Source organism: Euprymna scolopes, chromosome 29 (genome assembly GCF_053919585.1).
Source record: "Euprymna scolopes isolate OS-2025 chromosome 29, ASM5391958v1, whole genome shotgun sequence".
NCBI classification, from domain to species: domain Eukaryota; kingdom Metazoa; phylum Mollusca; class Cephalopoda; order Sepiida; family Sepiolidae; genus Euprymna; species Euprymna scolopes.
In genome coordinates, this window is record NC_136510.1 from 92724544 (window position 1) to 92746196 (window position 21653).

The 21653-nt window shown below is 37.8% G+C and overlaps 1 protein-coding gene across 7 annotated transcripts in view; it reads right to left on the reverse strand.

Annotated features, from left to right (window-relative positions):
* LOC145252782 (E3 ubiquitin-protein ligase PDZRN3-like) overlaps positions 1-21653 on the reverse strand; it is a 596515-nt gene that overhangs the window by 413792 nt on the left and 161070 nt on the right. For 2 of the 7 annotated variants that reach the window (XM_080112719.1, XM_080112715.1), the window contains exon 1: positions 11746-11892. The exons of the other annotated variants lie outside the window; for them this stretch is intronic. In XM_080112719.1, the coding sequence (XP_079968845.1) occupies positions 11746-11820 (75 nt within the window). In that variant the 5' untranslated portion in view covers positions 11821-11892. Of the gene's footprint in view, positions 1-11745; positions 11893-21653 lie in introns of those variants that run through there. 7 annotated transcript variants of the gene reach the window in all.

A 21653-nucleotide genomic window follows, 5' to 3' on the forward strand; every position in this document is an offset into this window, starting at 1 on the left:
TAGAGTCTTTTATAAGACTGGGGCGCGTTTGAAATGAATGCTTATTTTTTTGGAGACTTGACTTTTGTACGTTGAACTATAATTCAAGTGATTATATAAAAACAGTTTCGTAAAACCAACAGTTGATATTTTGATAAGAAAGGGACGGGGTCAAAATGAAGGTTTCTGTTTAGAGCACAACTGAACCATGATAATTGAATTTTGCATTTTAAGCTTTAACAGAAGATATTATTTACAGACATAAAATCAACAATAAATTCTCTACAGTGTAATGTAGACTACAATGTATCGTTGACTAAGTCACTGCGGAGAGGCATGTGAAGCATCCTTCCAGTACACTGTGGAGAATAGGGTCCCTAACTAGAGCAGGCAATCAATCGATTTGATTAATAAATGGGTGAATTCACAGATTTCAATGACAATAGAAGTATCGGAGGGTGGAACATTTGTTGATTTTCATTCAATCCCGGACAAGATCGGGTCTCCCTGCTAATATATATATTTGTATTAAATGTTGGGACGATTAATTGAAATTGGAATTGGAGAAATCGGAATATTTAGGGGTATTGGAATCAGTATTGAAGTTGTAAAAATTTATGTCTCTTTTCCAATGCCCAAAATGTTTTGTTTTGTTTTTTTTTTTTTATTTGAAGGTCATGGATATGACCTTAAATTATATCCGATGTTGAGGCCCCAGCTTGTGGGCTTTGGGGGTGTGAAGTCATCCCTTATTTGCCATTGCTCCCAGGTCCACTCTGACCCGGAGTGATAGTACCTGTTAGGGTCCTTACTATGAGTTAAATAGAAACCGACTTAAAAAAAAAAAAACATATATTCTATTAAAAAATTGTTCTCCAAAATCACTGGACAACATTAAATAACCTGAAAAGTGTTGATATGCCGTAAAACAAAAACAGCCAGAGGATAGGAGATGTGCTCGAGACCCTGGATTATCGTTCACAATAATTTTAGAGAGTACAATTGAAACAATTCAACAATTCCATGCAATGCTGTTTGAACTCAAGCATTCTACTTTGGTACCTGTTTCCCATTGACAGGCCTTCAAATCATCACCACATTTAGTGTTCACATTCGTTTTACATGCTGGCATGCGCTGGGCGGCTTCCAGCAATTGACTTACTAACTAACTAACCTACCTCTGGCCAGGTCTTTATTTTTCTCTCAACCTATTTTTATCATCTTCTCCAATATTTTCCATAGTCTTCCCCTGTGAACTGAACCTGCGAACTCAACTGTTCTACACCTTTTAACCCAAGAACTCTCATCCATTAGTTCAATGTGGCCATACCACCAGAGTCTACTTTTCTGTGCTTATCTCCCTCTACTGTCCAGACTCACATTAACACATCCACCGTAGCATTGCAAAAAGGGTAGTTGAAGTACTTGTAGGTTGGGAGAGAATAACAAGTTTATGTACAGAGATAGATAAAAACCTAGATGTGGACAAAGTGTATAGATAAGGAATATAGACACTAGCGATGGGACGATTCCAATATTTTGCCCGATTCTGATACAATTACCGATTCCATTTTTTTTTTTTATAAATCTTTAAATATTTAACTATAAAGGTGTTATTTTTTCCGATTACCCTAGCCCCCCCCCCCAAAAAAAAACGTTAAATGTGCAGATATTTTCTAAAACGTCAAAACACACGTGTGAGGTGGCTGATGTATGGATATTAGTTTTACTAGTCGTTTAAAATCAATAAATATTTATTATTTTATTATTATTACCAGGAGTGGAAGATTTTGTTTTAAACACAATCAAATAAAAACAGATAATTCAAAGGAATCGTTTTTGGCATCGATAAATATGCACAAATTTTCCTGATTCGTATGCCGATTGCCGATTACGATTACTTGTCGCAACACTAATAGACACCTTTACTATCATTAATAATGGAAACTGTTGTCAGAGAGTCCTGATCGATCTAAGTGAGATAATATTGATCATTTTCCATCTGACAGAGTGAACAATCACACGATTAACCTCAATAACTCTGCCATCCATCTATACTTTTTTCCACATCTAAATTCCCATCCATCTTCATTGTTATGAACATCTTGCGTTCAGATATGTTCTTGGTCCCCCGACAAAAGGAAGGTGGACCTGTAAATTCACCCTTGTCCGTTCGTCTGTCCGCACTTTTCTCAATAACTACACCTTGGAATTTTTTGAAATTTTGCACAAACATTAAACATGATATGAGTAAAAAAGTAACAGAACAGATTTTCTGGGAAAACTCTGGTTACCCCCCCCCACCCACCCAGGGTGCCTTTCGGGTTAAAATGGCTAAAATTGACACGTTTGTTCTTATTAAAAAAAATTTGATGCCTTGTATTTTTATAAAACTTAATGAAAAGTTGTAACTAACTGATTTCTATATGATTTTGTTTGTCTATACTTCGCTATAATTCTTAGGTATGCTCCAGATACTCATTTAGGGTTAATAAAAACAATCCATTTTTGGGACTATTTTATCATATCTGTCCAAAATTTTCTGTGTATGTCTACTTAGCAGTTTTGCATGGTGCTGAACTCAAATTTAAATATTTTAAGGCCTTGGGGACTTTTGGGGCTAAATGAGGGAGGGGGGCAAATAATGGACTTGGTCATTTTTTAATTTTTTTTTGCATAGTGCAGAACTCAAATTTACATATGTTAAGTCCTAACACTGCACCGTTGTTAATTTTCACCTGGAGTTGACATCCCCTGGGGACTTTTGGGGATAAATGGGCGGGGGCAATGCTGCTTAGTCATTTTTTTTTATGCCTCGTTCACTGTGCACTCAGGGGGAGCCATGCATGCTTCACTTGTTTAAGCTGTTTCTGTGTGTCATCCCATATAACTGATTGAACCTGAAAACCATATGCACATTCATTTTAAAAGAATATTCAACAAACGTAGGTATTAGTGATACTGGCTTTTACTTACATCGAATGAACAAATGCTACGCACAAGTTGAAATTAGATATAAGATATGGACTTGAAAAAATGCTGTTGATAAAAGATATAATTACTGATATTTGATGAGACTTTGATGAAGTGATAGATTGGATTGCAACTAATAAAAATTACAGGTCGGTTCGGAGCCAAGCTGAGAGACAGGTCGGATTGGATTTGAGTCCAAGTGAATGGGTTGGATTAGAGCCATGTTAAAGAGCAAGCTAGGTTACAGTCGACTGAAGGATACAGACCAGATCGAAATTAGGTTGGAGGCACAAACACTATTGGATTCAAGCAAAAGAAAAAACAAGATTTGACCTGTATTGAAAGACACTTGATTGAGTTCTGATCTAGAAACATGTCGGAATTAATCAAGACTGATGGGGACAGGCTGGGTCAGATCAAGACCGATGGGGACAGGCTGGGTCAGATCAAGACCGATGGGGACAGGCTGGGTCAGATCAAGACCGATGGGGACAGGCTGGGTCAGATCAAGACCGATGGGGACAGGCTGGGTCAGATCAAGACCGATGGGGACAGGCTGGGTCAGATCAAGACCGATGGGGACAGGCTGGGTCAGATCAAGACCGATGGGGACAGGCTGGGTCAGATCAAGACCGATGGGGACAGGCTGGGTCAGATCAAGACCGATGGGGACAGGCTGGGTCAGATCAAGACCGATGGGGACAGGCTGGGTCAGATCAAGACCGATGGGGACAGGCTGGGTCAGATCAAGACCGATGGGGACAGGCTGGGTCAGATCAAGACCGATGGGGACAGGCTGGGTCAGATCAAGACCGATGGGGACAGGCTGGGTCAGATCAAGACCGATGGGGACAGGCTGGGTCAGATCAAGACCGATGGGGACAGGCTGGGTCAGATCAAGACCGATGGGGACAGGCTGGGTCAGATCAAGACCGATGGGGACAGGCTGGGTCAGATCAAGACCGATGGGGACAGGCTGGGTCAGATCAAGACCGATGGGGACAGGCTGGGTCAGATCAAGACCGATGGGGACAGGCTGGGTCAGATCAAGACCGATGGGGACAGGCTGGGTCAGATCAAGACCGATGGGGACAGGCTGGGTCAGATCAAGACCGATGGGGACAGGCTGGGTCAGATCAAGACCGATGGGGACAGGCTGGGTCAGATCAAGACTGATGGGGACAGGCTGGGTCAGATCAAGACCGATGGGGACAGGCCGGGTCAGATCAAGACCGATGGGGACAGGCTGGGTCAGATCAAGACCGATGGGGACAGGCTGGGTCAGATCAAGACCGATGGGGACAGGCTGGGTCAGATCAAGACCGATGGGGACAGGCTGGGTCAGATCAAGACCGATGGGGACAGGCTGGGTCAGATCAAGACCGATGGGGACAGGCTGGGTCAGATCAAGACCGATGGGGACAGACTGGGTCAGATCAAGACCGATGGGGACAGGCTGGGTCAGATCAAGACCGATGGGGACAGGCTGGGTCAGATCAAGACCGATGGGGACAGGCTGGGTCAGATCAAGACCGATGGGGACAGGCTGGGTCAGATCAAGACCGATGGGGACAGACTGGGTCAGATCAAGACCGATGGGGACAGGCTGGGTCAGATCAAGACCGATGGGGACAGGCTGGGTCAGATCAAGACCGATGGGGACAGGCTGGGTCAGATCAAGACCGATGGGGACAGACTGGGTCAGATCAAGACCGATGGGGACAGGCTGGGTCAGATCAAGACCGATGGGGACAGGCTGGGTCAGATCAAGACTGATGGGGACAGGCTGCGTTATATCAAGACCGATGGGGACAAGTTGCATCAGAATCAGACCAATGGGGACAGGCAACATCGGAGCCAGATAAATGGGCATAGGTCATGTCAGAACCAGACAAAGGGGCAGGCTGCGTCAGATCCAAACAAAAGGGATAGACTGTGTCGGATCCAGATGAAGGAGACAGGCTTTATTTGATCCAGATGAAAGAGACACGCCATGTCAGATTCAGACGAAGGGGGCAGGCAGTGTTGAATCCAAACGAAGGGGACAGGCCGTATTAGATCCAAACGAAGGGGACAGGTCGTATTAGATCCAAACGAAGGGGACAGGTCATATTAGATCCAAACGAAAGGGGCAGGGTTATCAGATCCAGATGAAGGGGACAGACTGGACTCCATCCAGACTGGGTACACATGCTATATTGGAATTGGATCTATTCTTGCAATGAGACCACAGGATAAAATGGATTAGAAATAGGTCAATGGTTAGACTAAATTAAAAGAAGGCCGAGTTATTAAAGGATTAGATGAGGATAAACTGAGATGGATTAATGAATAAAGATGTGTGAGAGAGAGAGAATGCAATAGAAGAGAAAATACAAATCTGGCTGAGAGCCAGAAATAACATCTATTTAAATATCATTTGTCTTTGTGTATCCTTTTTATATATTCGGATTTAGTCTGTAACCAAATATTTTTTTATAGAAATCGTTTGAGACAAGGCCTGGAGCTACTGTATTTAAGGAGCTAACAAGAGTTAAAGATGATTATCGCAAAGGCAACACATACCTATTGACTTTAGTATTAAAAAGATAAAGGTCATAAGATAGGAAGAAAACAGTCAGTAGGCAGAGATTTCTAGAAGACTGCAGGTCCTCGAAATAGGAATCTGTATTATAATGAGGAATCAAAACAGTAAATTCATAGAAACTATTTTTATCTCTTTACTTGCAGGACCCAAGAAAATTCCACAGAATGAGAAATATTTTAATTCAATAAATATGTTTTGATAAAGTTGATATTTTTCTGGATAGCGCAAAAAATTAGTTTCTTGGAGAAAAAAAAAACAAAAAAAAATCGATAACATGCAGTAAATATGAGATTATTAACATTTCTATGAAAATAGTGTCTGTTGTGGAGACACCCACTAATTAACATAGGCGGGTGAGTGAGATATATAAAGGTATCAATCACCAATACCGGGAGAGTCCGGCAATGACCGTCAAATAGGCAAGACGCTTATGCTGCCTCCAGTAAGACATGCAACACGCCACCTGCTGGAATATCTCCAATTGAACTATATCTGAAGACATGTAAATATGTATATATCTTTTCTTCCTAATATATTATTGTATACCTTTACTTTCCGCATTCTTGCTAATTATTTTTGCAGACACAACAGTGTCCATTGTGTTTTAAATATAAAACTGACTCAAATGAGATAAATTAATATGTACTAATAAATACTCAGAAAGTAATATTTTGCTACATAGTTCAATACAAATAATAAAATCACATTGTAAGAGGCAATCTTTAATTTACTCGTTCACTTAATCACCTCTTGGCAGACAATGTTCTTTTGTTTTCTTTGTTTTTTTACTTAGTGTTTTTTGTTGACTTCTTTCCTTGGTTAAGAACCGCTATATGTCAAGATTACAACAATGATTATATATTATTATAATCATATTCAAAAACGAGACAATATCAAACGGAGATAACTCTCATATTATGGTCTAGGGTTGCCAGATTGGCCAAATTTCACGAATCTGGCCTTTTTTGAAGCAGTTCGGCTTTCAAAAATTGCATTTGGCCTTTTTAAAAAAATAACTGAGGAAGGAAAAGGAAAATAGACTGATAACATGCGAAAAGCATTGAAATTACTTTTTTTCGGATAACAAATTGAAGCAGAAGTAAGCCAAAATAATAAACTTAGACTACGGGTAGGTTTTGTAGAGAAAGCGCAGACAAATTTCTGAGTTTGTAGAGAAAATTTAGCAATAAGTTGGTCAACTTAAATTAAATAGATTATTTTAAATATGTTCTAACACTAAATGTCGTCTGCCTTTTTGCATTTTTTTTTTTTTTGTGGCTCTCAAACCATAAACTGCTGTGGTCATTTCCAGCAGCTGACTAAGTAATATTATTCAGATTCTTAGGATTACTCTTTTTATCTCCAGTGTTATTTTCATAACATTTCAGCCGATGTAACCTCTAACATTCTTCAAGTCTATTTGGTCAAACTTGGGAATCTTTCTGTCAAACTCGGGTCTTTGCACAGAATTTCGAATGCAACCCTTTATTTAATCCAATCATGGATTAAGCCTTTGGTAAAATTCAGTTGTAAGTCACACTCTTCTAGAAGTTGAAGGTTCAATCCTCAGAGCGGACAACACTCAAAATACAATTGCGAATTACTCAGAACTCCTACCCAGTCATGGCTGACGGAACGAGAGCATGCTATCTCCAGGGATTAAATCCAGGGTTTCATTTGAAATACCGCAGAGATTCCTGAGTTTCACAAGATACTCCTGAAGGTTGCATTGACCAAATCATTATGAAAATAACACTCAAGATGAAAATAGTAGTCCGAAGAATCCAAATAATATGAATAACCTATCCTCATCTCAAAAATACAGAAACATGACTCAGGATTCTTGTGTTATGTTGATTAATTGGACTATTATTCTCGTCTTGGGTGTTTGGTTACTGCAACCTGCGACCTTCTTCAGGTGTTGAAAACATGCTTCTTTTTCTCTAAGGAAAAAGACAGTTGGCTCTGCATTACAAGAATTCGAACCGCGGGTTTGAGGATGGGTCCGTAGATCACAAGGAAGGTTCAATCTTCAGGGGTCACTAAGATATTTTTTTTAAAGACTTTCCTATGACTCAATTTTTCGGGATATCTATACTAATTGTTAATATTAGGGAAAAAATGTTTTACGAAACAGAGGATCGATACCCATGCATATTTCCTTATGATCTACGGACCCACCCTCAAACCCATGGTTCGAATTCTTGTAATGCAGAGCCAACCCTCTTTTCCTTAGTAGAGAAAAAGAAATATGTTTTCAACACCCGAAGAAGACCGCAGGTTGCAGCGACCGAAACGTTGTGCTAATAAGACCCAAGATGAGAAGAATAGTCCGACTTAATCAACATAACACAAGCATTCACATCTCATCTCAAAACATGTATGTATGACTCAGGATTCTTCATCAATACTCAGAACTGACTCAATAAGCACTGAAATCCTTCGAATGCCAATTTCTTAATAAAGTACCATAATGTTTTTGTTTATGCTCATAAACTGGTTCAATTATTGTAATTGGAACCGTTGAAAAATCTCACTCAATATTCACGTTGTTTTCATAGTTGGCGGCCATTTTTTTTTTTTTTTTTATTAACGATTGTTATTAAATTAGCGATTAGATATTTTGTTTAAATGTCTGTATTTGCATACTTCATAATGCGAATTTAGATATAAATGGCACAGTAAAAAAAATGGCGGCGTTTGTGTAGATTAGTGATGCGTTATATAAACGCATTACAGGTGAAAACATTACGTACTTACTTGTCATCTGAAAATTAGTATAAATTCCCAGCAAATTACAAGAAATTAATCCAGTAAAAGATGTGCTAAATGTTTTTGTTTTTCTTTTTAATAAAAATAATTAAAAAAAAATTCACAATTACGTTCTGATATTTTCTGTTTACAAATGACGGAGCCTTAATTTAAGTCAAATTAAGTCAAGGGAAATAAGTCAGTTTGCCATACTGAATTGGTCGCACAACTCTTCCACTTTAAAAGACGATAATTTGATAAATTTTGTTTTTACTTGTAATCACTTTTATACTGGATTATTTTTCGTCATTTTTGGAATGTATACTAAATTCGACATGACACGTAAGTACGTATTTACTTGAAAGGGGTTACTTTAAAACATCATTAATGTAAACAAACATCAAATGGTATAACTGGATAAATGAGGGGGTACATGGGGAGAAATAAAGATGAAACTCGTACAATGCGTATATCAAGATCTAGTATATGACATATTGAATGGAAAAAACGTTAAAAAGTTTGTCAAATAAAAAAGAAAATGATATTTACATTTAAAAGTAATTTTTTAAAAACCCTAATCCCTCTGTAATCAATCATAAACCAACTTCGGTGATTATTTTGAATTAAACGTACTTAAAAAAAAATACAGGAACATCTTTATAAATGTATATACTCATCACGAACTGAAGATGTTATATTCCAAAAGTCTCGTAAATCGATAAAGTAATTTTAGTACTAAATGTATCCATCATAAGACTGATCGGGTTTGTATTACTGTACACATAGATTCAAAAAAGTTGTCAAAAAACAAATATATAACAAATAAATGTTATCAAAGGCAAGATAAGTTACTATTCTACCAAACTGGATATGTTTTTTGTGTTTTTATTCAATGTAATATGTTTATTCAGCTCGAAAAACATGCAGTGTTTACCGATGTATTGGAAAATTCAAAATGGCGCCCGACTCTCTCTTTAACACGGTAAGTTTGGGAAAAGGTGTTATAAATAATAAACTAGACAAAATACTATTAAAAAACCACCGAATATATGTCAAGTTATGTCACTGTAACAAATTGAGCGAATTTCTAACTATTTTGTCTAGTTTATTATTTATAACACCATTTCCCAAACTTACCGCGTTAAAGAGAGAGAGTCAAGCGCCATTTTGAATTTTCCAATACATCGGTAAACACTGTATGTTTTTCGAGCTGAATAAACATGTTAAATTGAATAAAAACACGAAACTTATATCCAGTTTGGTAGAAAAGTAACTTATCTTGCCTTTGATAACATTTATTTGTTATATATTTGTTTTTTGACAACTTTTTTGAATTTATGTGTACAGTAATACAAACCCGACTGATCTGGCGTTCTTCAAGATCAGCGCCCCTGTGTTGACAAAAGTTTTCAAAAGGCTTCCTGGTCCCATTGTCGAATGAAAAAAAAAATTGCACTTCTACACTATCAGAACGAAATTTTGTAGTCGATAAATGGAGTTTTCAGATTTAAAAAAAAAAAAAAAAAAAAAAAAAAACAATGGTTTCAACTTATTTTTTGTCAATTCTAATAAGTTACAATGGTAGCTCCCAAATTATGCAGTCGACATTACCTGAATATTACTGAATTATATATTTAAAAAAAGCAACTTTCATCGTGTTAGCAGGCAAATTGCGGCCATCTTGTTTAAAGTGAAACAGAAAATTACTTCCCTTTCGACCGCTCATTTGTCTTACATAAGCAAATACGATTGTTTTCTTCAAATTCTATTTTTTTTTATTTTCTTTAATAAATAATTTTTCTACCTTATCGATTTTCATAATGTTTTTGATATAATGGTCTTAAAAACACGAAGAATACGTAGATACCATTGTTTTCATGTGGAATTCAGTTTTATGATTTTCGGAATTTCGTCCCAATAGTGTAGAAGCGCCAAAATAAATAAATAAATAATAGGAAAATAAAATAATTTTATCTGATACCGTTTGCTGCGGACTTAGAGTCGCTTATTCTTCTGCATTATCAAAATACAAATTTAGCATTAGAGCGAAGTTTTATTCGTTTGGAAGATTTGTAAAATTCCGCAAGAAGAGAGAGAGAGAGAGAGAGAGAGAGAGAGAGAGAGAGAGGGGGGGTAAGAGGTGAGTAAAGACGAGGAGGGGGAGAGGAAAGTTTGTGCTTTTTTTTTTTTTTAAATATATTAACTAACATTTAAATCAGTGAAAATGTTTTGCGTATAAGCAAAAACAGACGAAAATTAAATATTTGAATTAAAGTAAATTTATAATTTTATTTTTACAAAAGAAAAAAAAATACTATTTAAAAAACAAACAAAAATGAACCCGAGAGAAAAAAAAAAAAAAAAAATTAAACGATCCCTATTAATATTTAGGTCCTATTATAAAAGCTCCCACTTAACAAGGTAAACCTTTAGAGCCCTAAACGATAAAAACAATACAACAACAACAAAAAATACTTTAAATTTGTCAGCAAAACTCTTCGATGGCAACTAATTGGTCCGAAATTCCGCTTAAAACAAAAATAATAAACAAATCCTTTACTTTTAAGAAGAAGGACACCTTATTTGATCGCCTCCCCCCCTCCACACGAGAGCAAATTTAGAAACGAGGTCGGTTTTTAACGTGGGGGAATATTCAACTAACACTTTAGATTGGACAATAAATAAATAAATACCCCGGCCTAGAAAGATCTTTTTCGTTGAACGAGATAACAGATACTACACTTTGATCACAATGTGAAACGACGTCTGGTTTACTCATATCCCAATCAAGCTCGTATTTAAAGTTGGGGAGTCCACTCCAGAGTCCAGCTCCCCCTTAAAAAGGAAGCATTCCGGACAGGCACCAAAAAAATACCCGTTACTTGTGCAGCTAACAGACTGTTATGAAATAATAACATCAATATTTAGAAAGCCATTCTTAACATGGTAAAGGGAAGGGCTAAGGGATTTAATAACTATTCTGTACTTTCACCTAACAATTTTAAAGGTAAAAATTGAATTAAACTTGAAAATCCTATCAATATATATATCACTGTCCGTAAACTACACAAACACTTATAGCCTTGATCAGACCCATCGGAATTTCCCGGTAGAAGCAAGCATCCTCATGCAACAGGCAGTAAACTTACCCCCCCCTCCACTGTTCAGAAAAGAGGAGACAAAGCTTGGGAGGATCGTCTCCCGAGAAAGAATGGCTTGTATTTATCAAATCCTAGTAAAACCGTGCACAGAGACGCGCCCTTGGTGTACACAAGAACACGAAAGCAACAATTAGAATTTGTCGACAACAATAGAAAACTAACGCGACTTTTTAGACTTATGTCAGATCCAAAGCGGATACGATAAGAACCCCCAAAGACTGGACCAAAAAAAGGAAACATGTATATTCAAAAAAAAATAAATATATATATATATATTGATAAAATAAAACTGACCCCATGACCTTTTTTCGATTCCTTTTTCTTCTTTTTCTCTTTCGCTTCTTCGTCTTCTTCGCTTTTTTCGCACATTCCCCAAGAAAGTAGAATATATCCAGACGTACGACCACCACTACTTGATTATGACTACTACTACTACTACTACTACCACTACTACATAGTTTGTTTCTTCTTTTTTTCCATATATATATATATATATATATATACAATGGAAACAGGCTTTTCATATGGATATATTTATCACTCGTTTACTAGTATGGCAAAAAAAAAAAATACAAAACATTTTTTTATCAAACTTTAAAAAAAAAGGCGGGCATTAAAAAAATAGAGAGAAGTTGAAAATTCGTTATGGACGCAAAAGTGCGTGCGTGCGTGCGTGTGTGTGCGTGAGAGAGAGAGAGAGAGAGAGAGAGAGAGAGAGAGAGAGAGAGAGAGAGAATGGTAGTTCCTAAAACGAAAAGGCCGAAAGTAAAAAATAAAATAAAAAAAATAAAATAAAAAAAAAGACGAGTAAATAGGGATGGGGTTAGGGTTTAGAAAGAAAATTCTTGTTGATATTGTTAGAAAACATCGGTAGCAAGGAAGGAAAAAAAAAATTGGTCGGGTTAAGGATGGAATGCGTTATCTTCTTTAAAAACGGGGGGGGGGGGGTAGAGACTGTAAGACAAAAACCTCTTATTTCTAAATAGACCCGACTCAAACACACACACACAAAGCTAATTTTCAGAACCTTTACGCATTCTCATTCCTAAGCTTTAGTGCGCTAAGGATCCCCGACCCTACTATCTAAACGAAGGATGGTTCGATTCGGTTCCGTCCTAGAAGGTCCTGCTCCCAGGTATTACCTCCTCCTTCAGAAGGGGAATTTCTTTACTGCCGGTCGCTTCAAGAGTCGACCGGTGATTGTCCAAAATAGGGTTTGTATTACCATACACATAGATTCGAAAAAGTTGTCACAAAACAAATATATAACAAATAAATGTTATCAAAGTCAAGATAAGTTACTTTTCTGCCTAACTGGATATTTTTTTTTGTGTGTGTTTATATTTAATGTAACATGTTTATTCAGCTCGAAAAGCATACAGTGTTTATCGATGTATTGGAAAATTTAAAATGGCAGCCGACTCTCTCTTTGAGGCGGTAAGTTTGGGGAAATGTGTTATAAATAAAAAAAACAGACAAAATACTGTTAGAAACTCGCTCAATATATGTTACCATGACATAGACTGACGTATATTCGGCGGGTTTTAAACTCCTTTTCCCAAACTTACCGTCTCCGAGAGAGAGTCGGCCGCCATTTTGAATTTTCCAATACATCGGTAAACACTGTATGTTTTTCGAGCTGAATAAACATGTTACATTAAATATAATCTCTAAAAACATCCAGTTGGGTAGAAAAGTAACTTATCTTGCCTTTGATAACATTTATTTGTTCTATATTTGTTTTGTGACAACTTTTTCGAATCTATGTGTACAGTAAAACAAACCCCCAAAATATAATAAAGCAAAAAAAAAAAAAAAGAAATGGTGGGGAGGGGAGATAAATATACAACAAATGAATGTTACCAAAGGCAAGCTGTTAATCTTCTACCTATCTGAATATGTGTTTTTTGTTTGTTTGTATTTTGCCTTACAGTGGTCTATTTTTTCGTCGGACGTACAAGAATAAGGCCGCCATAGCGAAATATGCATCGGCTCCGATGTTGTACGCAACGCGTTCGAGGGAGCGTTCATTATTCAGAAAAGGAAAGAATTTTGGCATGTGTGGGCATGTTTTATATTTTACTAGCGAGGGGTACCCGGCGTTGCCCGGGTGTTTTTCGGGGTATGTGAAAAAAAAAAAAAAAACCCCGAGGCGTTGACGACGCGCAGTTGGAAAATAGTAAAGTGTTAAAAAAAACAAACAGGTGCGCGTTTTTGATTGACGTGACGGCGATAGGTATTCAGCACTTCAGCAGTTACGATTTTGTGCGGGACAATTTTGAATAAATCGGTTTGTTTGTTTGTTTTTAAAAACCCGCTCCCTGTTTATGAGGAGGAGCGAAATGAAAGCTACAGTCTGATATGACGAAGTCGACATTGAACAAACGTTATTTAGCTCTCTTGAGACAACTGGCTTTCGGCCTGTTGTATTTATTTGCTTCCCAACTGAGCAATTTAGGCACAAGGCCGTTTTTTAATGTGGAGATAGAGGGAGGGGGGAGGGGAAGCGGGGACCAGCTCCCGAGAGGTGGGAAATGGGAGCTGGATAAGTAACTGTTGGTATGAAGGGTTGCCCCTACAGTGACCAAGGTCAGATATGTGGGGTTACCCCCACATATGGTATTTGCTAGTCATAGCTTGCAGCATCTGTCGGAACAGATGGTATTTATTTGCTCCCCCACCGAGCAAATTAGGCACAAGGTCGATTTTTAATGTGAGGAGTGAAGGGAGGGGGAAGGGGAAAAGGGAACCAGCTCCCGAGAGGTGGGAAATGGGAGCTGGTTAAAGGTCAGGCATGTGGGGTTGCCCCCACATCTGGTCTTTGCTAGTCATAGCTAGTCATAGCTAGTCATAGCTTGCAGCATCTGTCGGAACAGATACTACACTTTGATGGTATTTATTTGCTCCCCCACCAAGCAAATTAGGCACAAGGCCGATTTTTAATGTGAGGAGTGAAGGGAGGGGGGAGGGAAAAAGGGGGCCAGCTCCCGAGAGGTGGGAAATGGGAGCTGGTTAATGGTCAGGCATGTGGGGTTGCCCCCACATCTGGTCTTTGCTAGTCATAGCTAGTCATAGCTAGTCATAGCTTGCAGTATCTGCCGGAACAGATGGTATTTATTTGCTCCCCCACCGAGCAAATTAGGCACAAGGCCGATTTTTAATGTGAGGAGTGAAGGGAGGGGGAAGGGAAAAAGGGGACCAGCTCCCGAGAGGTGGGAAATGGGAGCTGGTTAATGGTCAGGCATGTGGGGTTGCCCCCACATCTGGTCTTTGCTAGTCATAGCTAGTCATAGCTAGTCATAGCTTGCAGTATCTGCCGGAACAGATGGTATTTATTTGCTCCCCCACCGAGCAAATTAGGCACAAGGCCGATTTTTAATGTGAGGAGTGAAGGGAGGGGGAAGGGAAAAAGGGGACCAGCTCCCGAGAGGTGGGAAATGGGAGCTGGTTAATGGTCAGGCATGTGGGGTTGCCCCCACATCTGGTCTTTGCTAGTCATAGCTAGTCATAGCTTGCAGCATCTGCCGGAACAGATGGTATTTATTTGCTCCCCCACTGAGCAAATTAGGCACAAGGCCGTTTTTAATGTGAGGTAAAAACCAGCTCCCCTAAAAGTAGGCAAAAAGGGGGCACTCTGGTTACCAAAAATAATAATTGTCCCAGTATAGAGGGTTTCCCCTCCATTGACTGGTACAAATTATCTTAAGTGCAGCATCTGCCGGAACAGATGGTATTTATTTGCTCCCCCACCGAGCAAATTAGGCACAAGGCCGATTTTTAATGTGAGGAGTGAAGGGAGAGGGAAGGGAAAAAGGGGACCAGCTCCCGAGAGGTGGGAAATGGGAGCTGGTTAATGGTCAGGCATGTGGGGTTGCCCCCACATCTGGTCTTTGCTAGTCATAGCTAGTCATAGCTTGCAGTATCTGCCGGAACAGATGGTATTTATTTGCTCCCCCACTGAGCAAATTAGGCACAAGGCCGTTTTTTATGTGAGGTAAAAACCAGCTCCCCTAAAAGGGGTCACTCTGGTTACCAAAAATAATAATTGTCCCAGTATAGAGGGTTTCCCCTCCATTGACTGGTACAAATTATCTTAAGTGCAGCATCTGCCGGAACAGATGGTATTTATTTGCTCCCCCACTGAGCAAATTAGGCACAAGGCCGTTTTTAATGTGAGGTAAAAACCAGCTCCCCTAAAAGTAGGCAAAAAGGGGGCACTCTGGTTACCAAAAATAATAATTGTCCCAGTATCGAGGGTTTCCCCTCCATTGACTGGTACAAATTATCTTAAGTGCAGTATCTGCCGGAACAGATACTACACTTTGATCTTGTCGCCCGGGCCCCGGAGGGCTTTGGGCCTGTTCCTATTTACAATGCCTCCCCACGGGACAGAGTTAGACACCAGGGTAGTTTTTTTTAATGTGGAGAAGAGGAACAAAAATAGTCGAGTTTCGCTTTTTGTTTATACCGAAAAGCGAATGTAACGCGTGCCGATGCGGCAAATGTGGAATAATTAACGTTTGAAAGTCAATAAAATGAAATAGACAGGCGAGCTCCGTGGGTAACTCTGAGATATTTCAATTTATAGATGATATAAACAGTTTTAAGAAGATGTAAACCGAGCAAGCGCTTCTCTGAAAGAAGCCTTTTGTGGACATCGAGGAAAAGCGTACATACATACATACATACATACATACATACATACATCTTCACTTTTATATATATAGATTATTATTTTGGCTTGAACTTTGCGCTTTTCGGATTATTTTGTTATATATTTTTTGTTGTTTTGTTTTTGATAGATATTTTTTTTGGCCGGGGATTCTTAACATGGGGACGGGAGGGTGTTGTGTACGTATTTTGTACTTTCACCTAACAATTTAATAAAAACAGATATCGTAAAACTCTAATTAAACTTGAAAATACTATTTAAAAAATAGCGACAGATAGGTACACGATAAAGGTTTTTGTTTTGTTTTGTTTATCGCCATAAGTGCTAATCTGGACTTGCACCAATTTTCCTATTAATAAATACCTATAACTATAATCTTCAACAAAAATAAATAAATAAATTAAATAAATAAATAATCCGAAAAGCTCAAAATTCAAGTAAAAATTAAAAAAACAAGGTCACACACGCCAAAATTCTTTCCTTTTCAGAATAATGAATGTTCCCACGAACGCGCTGCGTAAAACATCGGAGCCGATGCGTATTTCGTTATGGGGGCCTCACTCGTGTACGTCAGCCCATTTTTTAATTGTAAATAAAAGTAGCGAGTTACTGCTGAGTAAAAACGAAAAAAGAAATTGTGGTCGAATTCGAGCCATAATCAAGTATCAATAATCGACCTCAAATCAAAAATCAAACAAAATCCTTGCAAAACATGACATTTTCGCACAGTGATATTGACTGGGTGTGCTTCTAGCAATATTTTGTTTAATTATCGATTTGTGATTGATTTTTGATCGATTATCTTCGAAATTGAACACCATTCTCTTTTTCATTCTTACTCGAAAGTCTTTCGACTAGCTGTATTTTTAATTAAAAACACTATAAAATAAATTAAAACACAAATAAACTAATTTAGGTAGGTAAAAGAGTAACTTAGCTTGCCTTTGGTAACATTTATTTGGGTAAATTTGTACTTGTTTTCCACCTTAACAACCACCTTTAAAATAACGACGCAATAATTTTTTCGGGTATGCTGAAAACGAATATCAGACTTAAATTTAACAGAGAAGTTTTTTTAAAACTTGGATGATACCATTTATCAAGGCCCAAATGCCATTCGAGGATAAGGGTTAATGAATGTAATGTGTTAGGGTAATAATCGTTAATGGTGTAAATTGGGTAGAATTTGATTATTTATGAGGATGGCTCAACAAGAACTTGTTTACATTGGATTTGAAGGCTACCATGTTGTATTCAACTGGGAAGCAGGCCAACAACATTGTTCCAAGAACGGGGGGGGGTAATTAAAACAACAACACTCTACAACTAAATATATAGAGATTTTTAAAGAATCGGTATCGGTAATTATATCGGAATCGAGAATTTAGAAAATATTTTTTGTATCTCGGTCCCCAAAATAAACAGAGATTATACCATTCCAGTAATAACCTGGCCCCTGTAATGCTTGACCTGCTCAGTTCTAGGAGGTCCACCCTCTCAAGCCTAGCCTTGTCTCTTTGACAAGGGATTAGTTTATAGCTAATCGCTTGAGACGCACTTACCGGGGAATGCAGGCACTTTTTGCAGGTGAGACTGTCCATCTTCGGGAGCGCTAACTTCTCAATCCCAATTTGGAACCCTGATATCACAGTTCTTACAGTTCAAGAGAACTAAATACACTATATATATATATATATATATATATATATATATATATATATATATATATATATATATATATAACACGCACAAGATCTTCGGGCCAAGCTCATAGTGTATCATCTGTTCTAATATTACAGTTACGTTAATTTATCCCTAGTCAATGTAGAGAAAACCCTTCTATACTAAGGCAATTTTTATTTTCGTCTACCGTCAGAGTTCCCCTTTTGGGGGAGCTGGTTTTCCGCCCCACATTAAAAACGCCCTTGTGTCAGTTTTGGTTTCGTGGAGAAGCAAATAAATAACAACAAGCACAAACGTTTTTTAAAAAAAAGACGTATGGAATTCACTAAAGGCCTTCTTAAGTTGATCAATATCTCTGAAGTTGTAATCGCCCCCCCCCCCAAGCTAAAGTTAAGCTCAAATTGGCTTAAGGCCAAAGGAACAAGTGAGGGATTAAAGCATTTTCTTTTTCTTTTCGTTTTTTTTTTTTTTTTTTTTTTTTTTTTGTATTTTTCGATTCTTTTTCAGAATTGGTTCCCTTACAACGTAAACATCTAAATTTTTAATTTATTATCTCCGTTTAATTAAGTGGTCATGCTTTCTTTTTTCTTTTTCTTTTTTATTGTTTTGAAGAATGGTTTATAGGATTACGTTAAAAAAACAAAAATGGCTGCTCGCCCGATTTTTCTCGATTGGCACAAAAGAAAAAAAAAACCTACTTACTTAGAATTACACTTATTTGAAAAAAAATGAAAAGTTCTGAAAAATCTTTAAGGAAAAAAATAATGTCATATTCCAAAAATCACGTATATTGGTCAAGTAGTTATTTTTTTTTATTACGAAAATAAAAATTTACGATTTCTAACAATTAAAAAGTTTTGATTATTTCGAATACAAACTGTCGGATTTTTAGCCGACGAAAAATGTGGGGTGAGGGTGGGATTGGACGTCAATATTATCCCACCTCCCCTCCTCTCCCTGTCTCTCACTCTTCGCGACATGAAACGTTTTAGCCAGACTCTCGCGAGAACGCGAACACACACACAAACACACAGAGATTGCTTAATAGGATTCAATTTGATCGCTTGTAACCGACACACTTAAAATCGCTATCAATCTGTTACCGAGATAAATCAAATCACCCGTATTAAACGTACATACTCGAAACCAAAAAACAAATGCTTGAATTAAATAAGAGCGAGTGCCTCACAATTGCTACATATCACTTGGGCAACTCGAAGCACCAAAACCCGAACTCGACGTGATAGAGAAAAATAGTGTAGTGACTACTTCACGACTTTTGGATAAACTTATCTGAGTGTTGCAACGAATTGCCTCGTTGCTTACGACCAAAACTCGTAACAAACAGATAAAAACGTCAGTGAACGAACGAGCGAACCAATCAAAACTGACTAACGACAGATCGACTATAGGGGTGTTTTTTTTTTTTTTTATTAATCACCTAATCAATCCTAAGCAAATATTGTCTCTTCCAATTCACATGGGTAGACAACAAACCGACACTGTAAAGTTACCGATTTCTTGCTTGAACGATCGCCACCATAGAATTCCATCGTTTAACCCTTCCACATCGAGTTCGGCTAAGTAAAAAATTACTACAAAACAAAATCTCAGTAATCGAATAGAGCTGTTACTCCTGAATTTTAAAACAATATGGCCGCTCTCAGCCTCGCGATAACTATGAAACGTTCATTAATATTTTCGATTTTGAAATAAACAAGATTATACGGAAAATTGAAAAAAAAAAAAAAAGAAAAAACAACCCATAAAGCAAAGCATTCATATTGTATTTAATAATGTCTGCTTATAGTTATTTTTTAATATATATATATTTTTTTTTTTTTTGAGGCGGTGAACGTTTAAATTTTAATTGCAACTTTGGATATTATCGGTTATGCAGCTTGGTTCGGCAATTCATCATGAGGACACTGACACCCGAGCAGCGTTTGAAAACAGCGTGTGATACGATCAACTTTCTGAGAGAAACATTTAATGAACAATTAATTTCACGAAATGGACCTGTTTATTGGTCACCTCGTTTAGGCGATTTAACTCCATTGGTTTATTTTCTTTGGAGATATGCAAAGTCCCATGTCTACGGCGATAAATCAAGCATAATAGACCACTTCGAAGATAACATTCGACGCGTTATTTACGAAATTCAGCCTAATTTAATGCGTATATTTTTATGAAAATTGGACCTCTAGATTACGCCATACACGTGCGAGCCGCGGGGGCTATATACTCGAAATTGTTTTTAAATTATAAATATAAAAAAAATTACTCTTGTGAATAAACCGCATATGTATAGTAAAAATATTTTTCTGTTATTTATTTGAATTTAAATTTCGCCGCCTATAACAAACCACTTAATATATAATTATTATTTTTGACGACGTCAAATGAGAGAACACAGTATAATTACATATGACATTTGCCTTGCACATAAGAAAAAAAAAGTCTGCATTCTAACAATTTTCCTAGTCGGAATAATTTTAATTAAAAAGGAATACAAGCAAGCCTATCTTTGCTTTATCATTATTTCCATGGCAAGTGTTCGTCTGAGCTCCAACCTCTCGTCCCCCCTCGCCAATCATTTACGAAAAACACCCGTCTAGCTGAAACCACTGTCAATAATTTTCCCCACTCTTTATCTATGCCTAAATCAAAACGTAGATTCCATGAACAAAGCTTCTTTCTTAGAAGTGCACGCCTGTAGAACTCTCTTCCGTTTGCCTATTTCCCACCTGACTACAACTTGGATGTCTTCAAGTCCAACATAAACAAATTCCTGATGAACCGCCCCTTAAGTAAGACACTTTATCAAATCTCAATACTAATCATTACTACGATACTATCCCATTGATTACTGTACACGCAATAGCCCTTATTCCCGAGTGGCTTCCGGGCCTTGATAAGTGGTGACCTTCATGTAAAAAAAAAAAAGGAAATAAATAATGAAACGTAAAGAAAACCGAACAAATAGGCAAGTTCGAATAAAGTACCGATATGTAAGACGGAATGCTATTTGAGTCTGGTTTTAAAAATCCGACAAGATAATTTTATATGTTAGATAAAAATTGAACTTCCCGTGACACATAATGTATCAGCTTTCAGAAGCTCTCATTAAGTAAAATAGATAGGTATTCACGCGTGTGTGCCAGTCCTATTAATTTCCATTGATGCTTTCTCGACACCCACACCTAGGGGCCCCATTTTCCCCAGCCGTTCAGCCCGCTGTTACTTTGCTTCTCCCCCATCCATTTCTCTTGTATTTCTTAATTAGAACGCAGCTGTACTGGTAGCTGATAAGAAAGGAGAGAGCCAAGGACATTCATCAGTCGTTCCTTGGAAAAGTACATAAACATTTTAAAGACCCCTAATTAGGGAGTAAAAAGTGAAAAGGAAAGAAGGGCGAAGTGAAGAATTTTTCGTTCGGGGTTTGTTATAAAAAAAAGGGGGTGAAGAGGAATTTCTGCGCTGAGTGTGTGTGTGTGTGTGTGAGAGAGAGAGAGAGAGAGAGGGGTATGTCGACTTTAAGGAAACGGTAAAAATGGGGTCGGGTTGAGGGCGGAAGTTCTTTAAAAATATTCAGAACAAATAAAAAGAAGACTCGTTACAAATAAGACACAGATAAATAGAGGATGGTTTGATCAACAAATCTCTGTCTTCTTAAGCAGATTGGGGAGGGCAGATTTGGAATTGGGAGCTACGACCTCAAACATTTGGGGAGGTAGGGCGATGTAAAAACTATCGGGGTCAGACATATGGTGTAATTTCATTTTAAGGTATCCATTTTGGTACTTATGCACTGATATTACCGTGCTGAGATAATAATGCTATTATT